This window comes from Schistocerca gregaria, chromosome 1 (genome assembly GCF_023897955.1).
Source record: "Schistocerca gregaria isolate iqSchGreg1 chromosome 1, iqSchGreg1.2, whole genome shotgun sequence".
Classification (NCBI taxonomy): domain Eukaryota; kingdom Metazoa; phylum Arthropoda; class Insecta; order Orthoptera; family Acrididae; genus Schistocerca; species Schistocerca gregaria.
In genome coordinates, this window is record NC_064920.1 from 1,004,304,537 (window position 1) to 1,004,320,290 (window position 15,754).

Genomic DNA, 15,754 nt, shown 5'->3' on the forward strand with positions numbered 1-15,754 from the left:
GATGCAGCAGAATACTGCACTCCTTTCTGCACAAGAGTCAAGGAAGTGCATTCCACATGCAGATCGGATTTCTGCCTAGTATTAACTGAGTGAAAGCTGCTAACTCTTGGGAATAGGCTAATATTGCTAACAATAAACGACATTAATGAAAATATATACTGTGAGGGCAATGTCAGAATTCCGAGACTATTGAATAGGGCTCGACAAGAGGTTCTCGAACTTACACCACATATAGCTCGAACAGCCCGTTTTTGAGCCAAAAATACCCTTTTTAAATCAGAAGAATTACCCCAAAAAATAGTACCATACGACATAAACATTTGAAAATGTGTGATGTATACTACTATTCGTGTTGAAGTGTCACTTATTTCAGATACTGTTCTAATGGTAAATAAAGCAGCATTTAGTTTCTGAACAAGATCCTGGACATGGCCTTTCCACAACAGCTTACTATCTATCCGAACCCCTAGGAACTTGAACTGTTCCGTCTCACTTATAATATGCCCATTCTGTCTGATCAAAATAGTGGCTCTTGTTGAATTGTGAGTTAGAAACTGTAAAAACTGATTCTTACTGTGATGTAGCATCAAATTATTTTCCACAAGCCACGTACTTATTTTATGAACTACATTATTTGATACTGTTTCAATGTTACACACAAGATCCTTCACTACCAAGCTGGTGTCATCAGCAAACAGAAATATATTTGAAACACCTGTAATACTAGAAGGCATATCATTTATATAAATAAGAAACAGCAGTGGCCCCAGCACTGACCCTTGGGGAATGCCCCACTTAACAGTGCCCCATTGGGACTGAACATCAACCCTCAAAGCTACCCATTCTTCTTCCACTGTATTTCTTTCCCCCATTCTTGTCAATTGCTCCCTTAAGCTCTCCCTGAAACTCTGTACAACCTCTGGTTTAGTCAGTTTATCCAGGTCCCACATCCTTAAATGCCCACCTTTTTGCAGTTTCTTCAATTTTAATCAACAACTCATAACCAATAGATTGTGGCCACAGTCCACATCTGCCCCTGGAAATGTCTTACAATATAAAACGTGGTTCTTAAATATCTGTCTTACCATTATATAGTTTATCTGAAACCTTAGAGTATCTCCAGGCCTCTTCCATGTATACAACCTTCTTTTATGATTCTTGAACGAAGTGTTGGCTATGATTAAGTTATGCTCTGTGCAAAATTCTACCAGGCGGCTTCCTCTTTCATTTCTTACCCTCATTCCATATTCACCTACTACGTTTCCTTCTCTTCCTTTTCCTGCTACCAAATTCCAGTCACCCATGACTAGTAAATTTTCGTCTCCCTTCACTATCTGAATAATTTCTTTTATCTCATCATACATTTCATCAATCTCTTCGTCATCTGCAGATCTAGTTGGAATGTAAACTTGTACTACTGTGATAGGCTTGGCCACAATAACGCGTTCACTATGCTGTTTGTAGTAGCTTATCCGCACGCCTATTTTTTTTATTCATTCCTGCATTATCCCTCTTTGATTTTGTATTTATAACCCTGTATTCACATGACCAGAAGTCTTGTTCCTCCTGCCGCTGAACTTCACTAATTCCCACTGTATCTAACTTTAACCTATCCATTTCCCTTTTTAAATTTTCTAACCTACCAGCCCGATTTAGGGATCTGGCATTCCATGCTCCGATCCGTAGAACACCAGTTTTCTTTCTCCTGATAACGATGTCCTCCTGAGTAGTCCCCACTTGGAGGTCCAAATGGGGGACTATTTTACCTCTGGAATATTTACCCAAGAGGACGCCATCATCGTTTAACCATACAGTAAAGCTGCATGCCCTCGGGAAAAATTACGGCTGTAGTTTCCCCCTTGGTTTCAGCAGTTCGCAGTACCAGCTCAGAAAGGCCTTTTTGGTTAGTGTTACAAGTCCAGATCAGTCAGTCCTCCAGACTGTTGCCCCTGCAACTACTGAAAAGGCTGCTGCCCCCCTTCAGGAACCATACGTTTGTCTGGCCTCTCAACAGATACCCCTCCGTTGTGGTTGCACTTACGGTATGGCTATGTGTATCGCTGAGGCACACAAGCCTCCCCACCAATGGCAAGGTCCATGGTATATTCTAAGTGTTTTGCTTTAATGACTCATGGTCTCAGTGGCTCATGACACAATTATGCATTTCGTTTGGTTTCTTATTCCAGTTAGATTTGTATCTGTACTGTACTGGAAATAGTGCACTACAGTGCAAATATCAACAATATGCACTGTGTGTCTTATTTCCATTTGCTCGCAGTTTGTTCAACAATGGATTGGTGATGGTGGTCCTGTTCCACGGCCAAGTTCAGTCACCAAACCAGGCACTATAGGTCTCCTCCTGCGGCATGTGGAGAGCCTAGTTTACTATGCTCTGATCAATACTCGCACAGACATGGTTGCTAGGAGTATCGCAGCTGTACACCAAATCCCTGCAGTTCTTGACTGTGTAATATCACCATACTATGTCACGATCATGATGGTCAAAATTTTCAACAGTATCCATAAGGGAACAGTTCTGTGTTTATGTGCTGTATAGTACATTGACATAACTGTTTCATCACATTGTGATAAAAGTGTATGTTTTTTGTCTGCTGGTTCTTGATTACCCTGTGCTGTATGTTGTACATTTTGGTGATTGCATAACACAGATCTTCACTGTTGTGAAGGTATTTTCACAGAAGCAAGGGTGATTGTGGTAACAAACTGAATAAATAGTAATGACAATATTCCTCTGTGATGAACTGCAAGAAACTGTGGGTTTCTTATACCAAAATATTGAGAAGGTATCTGTGAACATCCTCTGAAGGGGTTTGTTGATTGTGTTCTGGTTCACCTTGTATGTCAACAACATTGCATATATTTTGAACAGCACATACACGTTTTTCCTGAAAGTGCAATTTTGTATGGGATAGTTCAACTGTTAAATAGCTTAAGGAAATGCGGAATGGCTCAGATGGAAAATCCACTTGGAGTATTGTTTTAAAAGGGAATTAACTGAGGTTAATGTACATTAAAGAGACCTTTGGAGATAAGAGAACCACTTGTATGAACATCAAGAGCTCAGATGGAAACCCAGTTCTAAGCAAAGAAGGGAAAGCAGAAAGGTGGAAGGAGTATATAGAGGGTCTATACAAGGGCGATGTACTTGAGGACAATATTATGGAAATGGAAGAGGATGTGGATGAAGGTGAAATGGGAGATATGATACTGCGTGAAGAGTTTGACAGAGCACTGAAAGACCTGAGTTGAAACAAGGCCCCTGGAGTAGACAACATTCCATTGGAACTACTGACGGCCTTGGGAGAGCCAGTCCTGACAAAACTCTACCATCTTGTGAACAAGATGTATGAAACAGGCGAAATACCCACAAACTTCAAGAAGAATATAATAATTCCAATCCCAAAGAAAGCAGGTGTTGACAGATGTGAAAATTACCGAACAATCATTTTAATGAGCCACAGCTGCAAAATACTAACACGAATTCTTTACAGACGAATGGAAAAACTAGTAGAAGCCGACCTCGGGGAAGATCAGTTTGGATTCTGTAGAAATACTGGAACATGTGAGGCAATACTGACCTTACGACTTATCTTAGAAGAAAGATTAAGGAAAGGCAAACCTATGTTTCTAACATTTGTAGACTTAGAGAAAGCATTTGACAATGTTGACTGGAATACTCTCTTTCAAATTCTAAAGGTGTCAGGGGTAAAATACAGGGAGCGAAAGGCTATTTACAATTTGTACAGAAACCAGATGGCAGTTATAAGAGTCGAGGGGCATGAAAGGGAAGCAGTTGTTGGGAAGGGAGTGAGACAGGGTTGTAGCCTGTCCCCGATGTTATTCAATCTGTATATTGAGCAAGCAGTGAAGGAAACAAAAGAAAAATTCGGAGCAGGTATTAAAGTCCATGGAGAAGAAATAAAAACTTTGAGGTTCACCGATGACATCGTAATTCTGTCAGAGACTGCGAAGGACTTGGAAGAGCAGTTGAATGGAATGGATAGTGTCTTGAAAGGAGGATGTAAGATGAACATCAACAAAAGCAAAACGAGGATAATGGAATGTAGTCGATTTAAGTCGTGTGCTGCTGAGGGAATTAGATTAGGAAATGACACACTTAAGGTAGTAAAGGAGTTTTGCTATTTGGGGAGCAAAATATCTGATGATGGTCGAAGTAGAGAGGATATAAAATGTAGACTGGCAATGGGAAGGAAAGAGTTTCTGAAGAAGAGAAATTTGTTAACATCAAGTATAGATTTAAGTCATTTCTGAAAGTATTTGTATTGAGTGTAGCTATGTATGGAAGTGAAACATGGGCGATAAATAGTTTGGACAAGAAGAGAATAGAAGCTTTCGAAATGTGGTGCTGCAGAAGAATGCTGAAGATTAGATGGGTAGATCACATAACTAATGAGGAAGTATTGAATAGGATTGGGGAGAAGAGAACTTTGTGGCACAACTTGACCAGAAGAAGGGATCGGTTGGTAGGACATGTTCTGAGGCATCAAGGGATCGCCAATTTAGTATAGGAGGGCAGTGTGGAGGGTAAAAATCGTAGAGGGAGACCAAGAGATGACTACACTAAGCAGATTCAGAAGGATGTAGGTTACAGTAGGTACTGGTAGATGAAGAAGCTTTCACAGGATAGAGTAGCATGGAGAGCTGCATCAAACCAGTCTCAGGACTGAAGACCACAACAACAACAATGTACATGAGCAGGGAAGAACGTATCCAATAGGATTTAATTAGAACAGTGATGGTGCAGCTCACACCAGAGTCACATTAATTTAAAAAATCTAAGGCAGCATTACAAAGCAGTTTCATATTGGTAGAAAAGCCAGGACTAGTACTCTCAAAATAGAAGAGGCATTGAGTAGCAAACAATCATGTACAAAAGGACAATTACCTGCTGTCACTCACTCTGGTTTTTCCTTAATGCCCTGTCATGCTGCAGGGGTGTGAGTCTCTCTCTCTCTCTCTCTCTCTCTCTCTCTCTCTCTCTCTCTCTCTTTTTCTCTCTGGGGAGGGACATGTTTCTTGGTTCACTTGTCCTTTTTTTTTTTACATTCCAGACTTGCTCATTGCCACTTCGTAATTTGGTGGGTAGTGATCTAGCCTGGAATAGATGTATAAAATCAATCATGAGAGCGAAATGAACGACTTAGTTTTGTTGGAAAAATCCATAAAAGTGAGCAGGGCAGCTGCTCAAGTAGATTCTAAACAAGGAACAACCTCCTTGTGCCTACTTGCCATTGTTTTAGCTAAAACCTTTTAATCTTGGATTACCAATATTAAGTTGTTACGGAACTTTGAACTAGCCCGTATGATACACAACGTACATAATTATTCTGATTTATTTGCAATCTAATGCATTTAAAGTGTACATTTTAATAATCTCTTTTTCAGCTCAGCAAGGAAGAACATTTATGGCAGAATGAGTTGAAAGATCTTATATGGCTTGAACTGCAGGCCTGGCATGCAGACAGGACACCCACAGAGCAAGATAAATATCTTTGTCATGCAAGAGAAGGCGTTCAGCAGTTGCTAGATGATATTATGAATTACCGGTAATTTTGTTTATTTTTATGTAACAAATGTTATTCTGTGAAATCATAAAATATTTAAATATATGTACAGTATGTTTTGCAGTGCGAAAAGTAGAAACTGTGCACATTTTCGTAAAGTATAAAAATGCTCAACAAATTATTTAATACATTCCATCATTTACTGAATTGAGAAATGTCCTTCCCCAAACTCCTTTCTTACCATATAACTGACTAAATGTAGGAAGAGACTATTGAAAACACTCGTAGCATATTTCAACTTTGTTGTACGCCTCACACAGCAGTCTAGACAGTCATGACCTGCAACTAACTGTCCAACCAGATAAATGACAGTCATCATACCATGAAAATTTGTGAACTTGTCAATTCAGTTGTGGAACAACTGCTGTCAAACTTTGTAGTTATTGCATAATGCTTACATTTGGGGTTTTACTATGTCCCTCCCACCCCCCACCCCTTCCTGTAGGCTTTTTTGAATTGAGCAAATACACTCAAAGAATTTTATTTTAAATTATATTATTATTATATTTTTTTTGGGGGGGGGGGGAGGGGGAAGAAAAACGCGATGCCAAGAAGAGTTGTGCAATACAAACAAAAGTAGGTAGGTTTGTTTCTATGACTGAACGATGGTGTCTATACAGATAAGAGTGGTGCTAGTAACACCACTGCGATGATGCAAATTAAGTTTGCTTTAAATACACTCTGTAATGCTCATAGGCATTAGTTACCTTTGGGATTGCACGTGGTGAGTATATGTTAGTCAAGAATTCTTTAAGCAACAAAGTCATCATTATCAGCACCTCGTAGAGTTTGAATGAGGTCACATACTAGGGCCACAAGAAGCTGGATGGTCCTTCTGCAATTATGCAGAAAAACTTTGCAGGAATGTAGCCACTGTACGTGATTTCTGGCTGCAGTGGTCATGTGAATGTATGGTTGCGAGACGACCAGGCTCCGGACGACACTACGGAAAGGAAAGATCATCGTGTTGGACATACAGCTCTGGTGCACTGGCAGCAGTTTGAGCTACAGTTGACTCCACAGTAACTCAATGAACTGTTATAAACCATTTGACCCAAACCATAGCTATTTGTCACTTCAGTGCTGTCAAATGAGGGTGGATGTCTGTTGCATTTTCTGATGAAAGTTGATTCTGCTTCAGTGCCAGTGACAGCCGTGTGTTGATTAGGAAGAGGCCTTTAGGTCCTGCAACCAACCTGTCTGCATGATAGACACACTGGACCTACACTTGGAGTTATGGGATATAATTTCATATGACAACGGGAGCACTCTTGTGTTTATCCCACGCACCCTGACTGCAAATTTGTACATCATTCTGGGTGATTCCACCTGTTGTGCTGCTATACATGAACAGCATTCCTGGGAGTGTTTTTCATCAGGATAATGTTTTCCCACATACTGCTGTCATAAGACAATGTTCTCTGCAGAGTGTCAAATATTGCCTTGGCCTGCTCAATCACCAGATCTGTCTCCAGTAGAGCACATATGAGACTTCATTGGAAGGAAACTCTAGCACCTTCCACAACCAGCATGAACCATCTTTGTATTGACTGACCATTGTAACAGCCATGGAACTTTGTCCCATACTAGGACATCTGGCACATGTACAACAGAATGCATACACATTTGCATGCTTGAATTCAACATTCTGGAAGTTACGCTGGTTATTAATGTACCAGCATTTCACATTTTCAATGGCTTATCTCCCACTCACATTAACCTGTGATCTTGCAATGTTAATCACTTAAATTTTTTACCTATACAAATGTATTCCCAAAATTTCATTACTATAGCACAGAGGGTAAAAATTGTAGAGGGAGACCAAGAGATGAATACACTAAACAGATTCAGAAGGATGAAGGTTGCAGTAGGTACTGGGAGATGAAGAAGCTTGAACAGGATAGAGTAGCATGGAGAGCTACATCAAACCAGTCTCTGGACTGAAGACCGCAACAACAACAACAACAACATAGAATAGTTTTTGTTGAATGTTGCCATTTTTCGCCATCAGTGTATGAACAGGTCCCTAATATTATTTGCTCCCACAAAGTCTCATGTGATTTCTGTGGTTGAGTTTTAAAGGCAGACGCGAATATTAGAAAGTGAATTTTAATTACTTAATGTCAAATAAAGATGCGTGATAGAACTGTTACCAACTTGAAATTCAACAGTAATTCTGAGAAGAGATTACAGAATGGAAAATCTGAGATGATATATGTTGCGCTCTGTTACCAGTTTTTGTCTATTACGTGTTTTCATTACATCCTACTGTGAGGAGTTCTTTATAAACTCTTCTCACTTTTCTTTCCTCTGTTTAAAGAAAGCCAGATTCATAAATCTTTTTCCACTTTTTTATGCAGTTAGGAAAATACTTTTATTTTAAAATCAGCTAATAAATCTTTCTCATTATTCAGTCAAAGCATCATTTCTAGTTTCTGTTGTAAATGAAGGAACAAGTTGAGTGGCTGATAGGGACTTAAACGAAACTGGAAACATTGCTGAGCTTTACACACACACACACACACACACACACACACACACACTCACACTTTCCCCCCTCCCTCCCTCCCTCCCTCCCACCCTCCCTCCCACCCTCCCTCCCTCCCTCCCTCCCTCCCACCCTCCCTCCCTCCCTCCCTCCCTCCCTCCCTCCCTCCCTCCCTCCCTCCCTCCCTCCCTCCCTCCCTCCCTCCCTCCCTCCCTCCCTCCTATTCTCACTCATATGTGTCCTTCAACTTCATTTCCACAAAAATAAGTTTAGTGGTGACTTTTATTCCTTCCATAATTTGTGTCTTTTCCAGGATCCTCCATTAATAATTTTTCTCCCATTAATAGATGTAGATATAGTAGTAGTAACAAAATATTATTTTCTAATTTTACAGGTTTCAAAAAAAAGCTTCTAAGCTACCCAATAAAATGTCAACACAAGCTAGTGACAGTGGTGTCAGCTCAGATGGGACAGATAATACATCACAACCCAAATCAGATGTACAAGTCTGCACTGGATGTTTGTCAGTATTTTGTAAAGTCTGCACAGAGAACCAAAATGCAGCTCTGAAGGAAGTCGAAGAACTTCTGAATAGGTTAGAAGTTGCTGAGTCACTGTACCCATCCTGCAAGGCTGTAGGAGCGCAGTACCCATTGTACAAGAGCTCAGAATTTGTAGGAAGAGTCAAGGTATTGTTTTTCTTTCCTTGATTTTTTTAGTCACTATAACAATATCCCAAAGAAAGGTGATGGGTTTGTTTGTTTCTTATTCTATAATCTCTCTGCCTCTCATTTACATTATGAAGCTGAATTATGTAAGTGCAGTAATATTAAAGTATATGGATGTATTTCAACTGCCATTATAAATTATAAGTCAGGTGTACTGTAATTTGTGATGTTACTGTTCAGTTTACACAACATAATTGAAGTTAAATTTCTGAAGCCTTTTGAAAACATAAGTGTAAAAGAAATGGTGGCTTGTAGTGTACAAAATTCCTATACTCATACTCTGTTCTGGATATCAGTGATGAAACCCATCAACTGAATCCAATATATATAAAGATGCTGTTACTTACCAAATGGGAAAGCGCTGGTAGATAGACACAATAAAAAACACACATAAATTTCAAGTTTTCGCAACACAAGGTTGCTTCATCAGAAAAGAGGGAAGGAGAAGGAAAGACGTAAGGATGTGGGTTTTAGGGGAGAGGGTAAGGAGTCATTCCAATCCCGCGAGCGGAAAGATTTACCTTAGGGAGAAAAAAGGACAGGTATACAGTCACACACACTCACATATCCACCCACACATATACAGACACAGGCAGATATACGTAAATGATCTCAGCTTCATTGGTTGTAATATGACATGTTGCCCCATAGGGTACGGATACCTGCAAGTACTCTCAGCTCACCTGCAAGCAGTCACAGGCCGTATAGGGTACCCTCCAAGTTCTGCTACTGCATGTGTTATGCATGTGCATTAGCCACTTGGCCATCTCTGCATGTGGACATTTGACCATGGTAGTACTATTATGTAGACTATGACCCGCCTGCGTGTCTGCCAGCATTTGCTCAGCTGCACTCCAGTGACTAGTTGTCTATGAGTGGGCTGTTGATCTAAAACAGCCTGATTTAAACTGGTGTACTACCTCTCAGGGATGTAGCTTGATTATTCAGTAAAAGCCATCACCTCAAAAATGATGAAAACCTTTGCATTTTTGTCACAAAATTTCAGTGGCCTTGACTTACTGGGCTCATAAAGGTAGAGTTTGAATACTGAGAGGTAAGAATTTTTGGAATTACTTGTAACATGTATAGGAAGCTACACATCAGATATGCGTGATCTGAGAATGACTTCACATAGAAAAACTAATTGAAATGATGTTGGATAGTGTTTGAGTGTAAATATACAAGATAAGGTTTGTAGCAGTGGCTATATTCTGCTCTTACTGCAAACTTTCCTTGCATTACAATCTTTCAGTTATTGAGTTGGGAAAATATCTCACATTTATTTAAGATATGATGGTGTGCTAAGTATCATTCTATTTGCCATTATTATAAGTAGAGTATCCACCACAACAAAGAACTCGATGATTTGCCATTATTCCTTTAGCCTTGTAATGATGACACACCAATCAGAATTGTGGCCTCTGAGCTTGAGAGATAAAGGTGCTATAATATTTCCATGTATAAATTTCACCGTCTATTATGACTTCGATGTCAACAGGACAAAAAACCCTAGTGTTCAACAATTTCTTATTTGCCTTTAGTTTTAAGGATGTGAGGCTCTACTGGCTACTGCAGCCAAGGATCTTTAAAGTACGTGCATTAAATGTAATGAATGATTTGATGTGCAACACTGGAAGGGTCTATGGACTGAACTGGTCATTCTTGAAAATACTAACAACAGTTGTATGATCCTTTAATAATACTACCAGTTTCACAAAGTTAGAATAGCATTATCAGGTACATCTAAATAAAGAGGAATAGCACGTGAGGCAACCAATGGCAGGAAGCTAGAGAGAAGATAGTATGATGTGATGACATACAAAATACCTAAGTGACAAAAGCAAATTTAAACACATTCAACTTCCATATGTTAGATCATATTCTTCTTCTTTCAAGACTGACCTTTTATGATCATTCCACCTCTTTTAAAATTTGATTTCAGACACTATTTCAGAAAATCTATTGTAACGTAACTGGGAATAATGGGATGTCCAATACATTCAACTTTTCCTGTAAATGATCTTAAAATAAGGAAGTTTACTATCTTCAAATTTGCTTTTGTCGGTTAGGTAATCTGTATATTACACTATACTATCTTCTCCATAGATTCTTGCCCTCTCTCTCTCTCTCTCTCTCTCTCTCTCTCTCTCTCTCTCTCTCTCATATATAACACACACACCTTGGAAAAGGATAGGTGCTACTCACCATATAGCAGAGATGCTGACTTGCAGATAGGCACAACAAAAAGACTTTCACAGAATAAGGCTTTGGCCAACAAGACCTTTGTCAAAAATAGAACACACAACACACACTGACCACAGTCTCTGGCAGCTGAAACCAGACTACAAGCAGCAGCAGCAGCAGTGCATGATGGAGAGTGTAACATCTCCTTTCATATTATTATGTTTTGCTATTGTTGTTGTTAGAAAAATCTTTATTGAGTAGGTCATCGAAATTTTGAAGTAAAAGTTGTTGTGGATGTCACGTAAAAATATTTCGCGTGAAGTGCTGTTGCGACACAGGCAAAGATCAATTGTGGAAACTAAGCCACTGATTACAAATAATGTTATTAAAGAATACAGCTGACTGACTACATCAAATAAGAGGACACGTACATTCGTGAATGAGTGGTGAAAAAATAATAAATAAATAAAAAGCATATACTGTGTAGGAAATATAGTTACACTTGTACACATTCAAATGTATGTGAACATAACGAACAGGATAGAGGCAGGCACATTTTCAGTGTAATCATCCCCCGTGGCCTGGATAAAAAGAATTACAGTTAAATGCATTTGTTCATCTTAGAACGTAAATGCGTGGACTTCGAAATTAAGTGAAAAGAAAGACTGCAGGTTCTGAATGTCGCGGCAAATATATTGAAATTGACGGTAGCGGCCATGAAAGGAAAAAGATGAACACATTCACGTACCTCTATTGTTGAGCAGCGTCGCCGCGAAGATCATTGCCTCCATCTAAATTCTCTGCATAAAATTAAAATAACAGTAATAATTTACCAGAATTTCAGGAGCTGGGGCTCATGGTATCACAAAATACGAAATCACTCTGCTTCAGAATCACTAGCTTTTACAGCTAGTGCTTCACTCTTTATCAGAAAGAATCATCAGAGTGTGATGAAGGTTTGTCAACCGTAACAGTGCATCACATTTTAACAACTGTGGTCTGTATGCTGATCAGAAGCCATTAAATGGTTTGACTGGAAATTTGATCACTTTATTACAGAAAGAATTACTAATTATGCTGTTGACAACAAAAGCATTGCATCATAACCTCCTGATCAGTAGGACTTTGACATATATGTACCTTTTACTTTTTATATATCAGTTTCATGTTTCATCAGTGTTTCATTTTTACTTTTCTAATTTTTTTTTTTTTTTTTTTTTTTTTTTTTTTTTTTTTTATATATATACTTCGACAAGGAGTTCTTATTGGGTTGGCATTAATAACACCACTGAGTTTTCTAAAACAAACAGGAAGCACATTACAACAACTACTACTGAAACTACTTCTACTGGTTAATGATTTCTCTAGACAGAATGTAGCCTGATAGTTGATGATATTTTCCCCATGCATTTATATTATTTTTTTTCTTTTTGCAGGCCATGTGTCTTTGGTACAACATGACTAAACATCAGCGTCTAGTATTAATAATTTTGGGCAAACTGTTGTTACGATTAGAGTCCAAAGGCATAAACTGGCCTCATGTTGGTGAAGATGATAATACATCAGGCATAGCTACTGACACATCTGCAAGTGAAGAGCCCAGCACCTCACAAGAGCAAAATACTAGGTAATTCTGATTATTATTATTGTTTGTTGTTATTATTTAGTGTTGTTTTTATTATTTTGACTTCAAATTTTTATGCTAGAAGGTTTTAATATTTAGAGAACTTTTTACTATGGTAATCTTTAGTAACCAGTAGATATGGTGCTCATTTTATTAAATACAATAGTTAGTCTGGGCTGTGTTTTGCAGGTCCACATCACCTCCAAGGAAGGTGATCCCCAAGAACAAAAACAGGATTCAGTTTGATGTTGAAACTAGCAGTCCATCAGATTCAAATAATTCAAATATATCATCTCATGGTTCAACAAACTCATGTGATGAGGAGGAAAACGTAATGGAATATTATTCAAGTTCAATTAACAAATCGTATCCTGCGACACACAGCAAAAAACCATCGCCAATAAATCCATACCGTAAATACATTGAAGACATGTTGAAGACAAAAGGTCTGAGAAAATCCTTAAATTTTGTGGAAAAATTGCATCGGCATATCCTCATCAAATCAAAAGCAACACTTTGCAAACCAGTTGAAAGAGATAAGAAACATGAAGTAGAGTCACAAGATAAGGTAGTTTAATATGTTATTATCTTTTTCTTTTTGCATTTGTGTTACACGATAGCGTATAATCATATGCACCTTTCTGCATTTGTGTTACACATAAGCATACAATAATATGCAAGAGCTTTCTATTTTTGGAATATTTGTATTGTGAATAGGATATGATGCAACTGTGTAAGTGCTCTTGAACAAAGGAAATGAATAATTTATGCAGTAGTCAGAAATAAGGAGGGTATGAAAATTAGAAACAGATGTAAGTGCAAGATATCCAAGACATATTAATTATAAAAAAATGTGGTTAATAATAAAATAGAAAAAGACCAACTAAATCTTGATCTCCAGGGCAAAACATTTCTTCTTTGGTATGTAATAAGAAAAGCAATAAGTGAGAGATGTGTGACAGTGAGATGGAGTGACTTACAATTAATCTGCACCCTTTCAATAATACACCAAATAAATTGCAAATATTGTTAATTTTGTTATATGCAGTGTTTCTTTGAGTACACTGCCAGCCAATAAAATTGTAACAGCATGAAGGAAACATCTAACAAATGACACAGTGGCATGATGTGTCAGGATATGCAAATGATTGACATTTCAGCACAAGCCACATGAAGTAAGCAGGAATAATGTTACCTGTACATTGGGATTTCTCTTTCAGAAATCACGTTTGAGTATTGGTTGTTGGTGAGAATGTTGTGTTATGCTCTATGTAAGAAGGAGAAACATCTGTCAACATGTACCGTTTTGATATGGGCAGGATTGTGGCGTATATACCATGGTCAGGAAATGAGTTTGGTGGAGTAAGACAAGTACGCACACAACAGTGTGATGCTGTCTGGAGCTCAACAGCCTGTTAACATGGCAACCATTCTTGCAGCTTCCCTGGACATGGCAGCAGAGAAAGGAGTGAGTCCCAGCTGCATAAAGCATCACAGTCTGTATCTTTTTGTGGAGCATCCGAAGAGAACAAATGTTGTCGGATTGAACTTTGTGATATGTGCCTAATACTTTGCGATTATATCAGGCGGCACTAGGTACACAACTCAGATCACCTCAGGTTTGCATAGCTGCTAATTTGAACAGCAGATGTTAAATTTCTGATGTCTTAAGGCCTGTGGCTGTCTCCCCTTGTAGAGGGCTTTGTGGCATATCTTTCAACAAGCAAAAGCAAGACTGCATGATGCCTGTGCCATCTGGACCTACCTTACCAGCACATCCTCCAGATCTCTCTCCTATTAAAAATGTATGGTCATGCATTGCTGAGAGACTGACATATATCACCACTTGCCGACCTCTGTGATTGATGAACTCTGGTGGAATGTTGAGCAGTATGGAATGTCATATATGTCTGTATCTTCCTTCCAAGCTCAGATCGACTCATGCCTTTTACAAGCTATTTTTGCTGCCAGAAGAGGCAGCTCGGTATCTTACATTTTACACCTGTATATCCTCAAATCACCTATAAATGTAATCATGTATTCTTCATGCCATACTGTATTCACACAGTATGTAAAATTTTGTTATTTTCCATCTTATCTGGTGTTGGAACTTTAATAAGCAGCAGTGTAGATTCCCTGTTTTCACACTGATTTTCTTTCAGTCTGTCTTGCTGTGTATGTATCCCTTGGCTCAATATTCTTGGTGACTACTTCATTTACTTACTGATGTTTTTTATTTTAAAAAATTCATCCCATTCTTTTGCCAAATTAATGTGCTTTTATTTTAAAGCTTTCATTTAAGATGATTAACTGAGTTAGGCTCTGTCTACTACTACTACTACTACTACTACTACTACTACTAGATAAAAGGAATCATTTCTCAAACTTTAGTGATCTGGGGCTACCAAATTATGTAGGGAGCGGAGGAGGTAGACATTGATGAATGGAGATTTTGGCTTTGGGGTTTGTAGGAACATACTTAAGGTAGAGTACTAATGTGGCTTATGAAAAAGCACTTTTGTGGTACAAAATAAATGTGTTATGTTTTCAGTTATGTTGTTCCAAAACCCTTAGTATTTCTTGTTTCACCAGCTATTGGTGGCCCTTAAAAATTGCATTATTTCATCGAAAAAGTCTGTAGTTTGTGGAATAACATGGTAGATAATGAAATTTTGCATAATACCCTTACAGCAAAATACTGTCCTCTTTGCATCCTATCATTTGCCAAAATCTCATTGCGATATCTGAAAAAAGTTTATGAAATATGGGGAATGCTTTGGATATTTCGCTCTGGCTTTATAACTGGCGCTCCGCAATCACAAATGAGTGTGCTACGTCAGATCAAATTTCTCAAGATTGGTGGGAGGGAGACCTCCACCCAAGTCTAACGAAAAATGCAATACATTAGCTAAATTCCATATGCTGCTAAATATTATGTAGTATACACCAAACACAAAATCGTTGCGACATCTGCTTTTCAATGCAAACATTTTCATATACATGCAGTGTCTTACTTTCACTTAAATAACACAATAACTGTGACCATTAACGTGATGATGGGCATGTCATCATCAACCTGTAAAGTAAAGCAAAATGAATTTTCTTTACCGAATATTTTCTGTGA

General features: G+C 38.4%; 1 protein-coding gene across 2 annotated transcripts in view; it reads left to right on the forward strand.

Moving 5' to 3' along the window:
* Positions 1-15,754, forward strand: part of LOC126278658 (mitogen-activated protein kinase kinase kinase 4) — a 184,663-nt gene that overhangs the window by 37,952 nt on the left and 130,957 nt on the right. For both annotated transcript variants that reach the window (XM_049978889.1, XM_049978878.1), the window contains exons 6-9: positions 5,428-5,588; positions 8,489-8,783; positions 12,443-12,633; positions 12,820-13,198. In XM_049978889.1, coding sequence (XP_049834846.1) covers positions 5,428-5,588; positions 8,489-8,783; positions 12,443-12,633; positions 12,820-13,198 — 1,026 coding nt within the window. The remainder of the gene's footprint in view (positions 1-5,427; positions 5,589-8,488; positions 8,784-12,442; positions 12,634-12,819; positions 13,199-15,754) is intronic.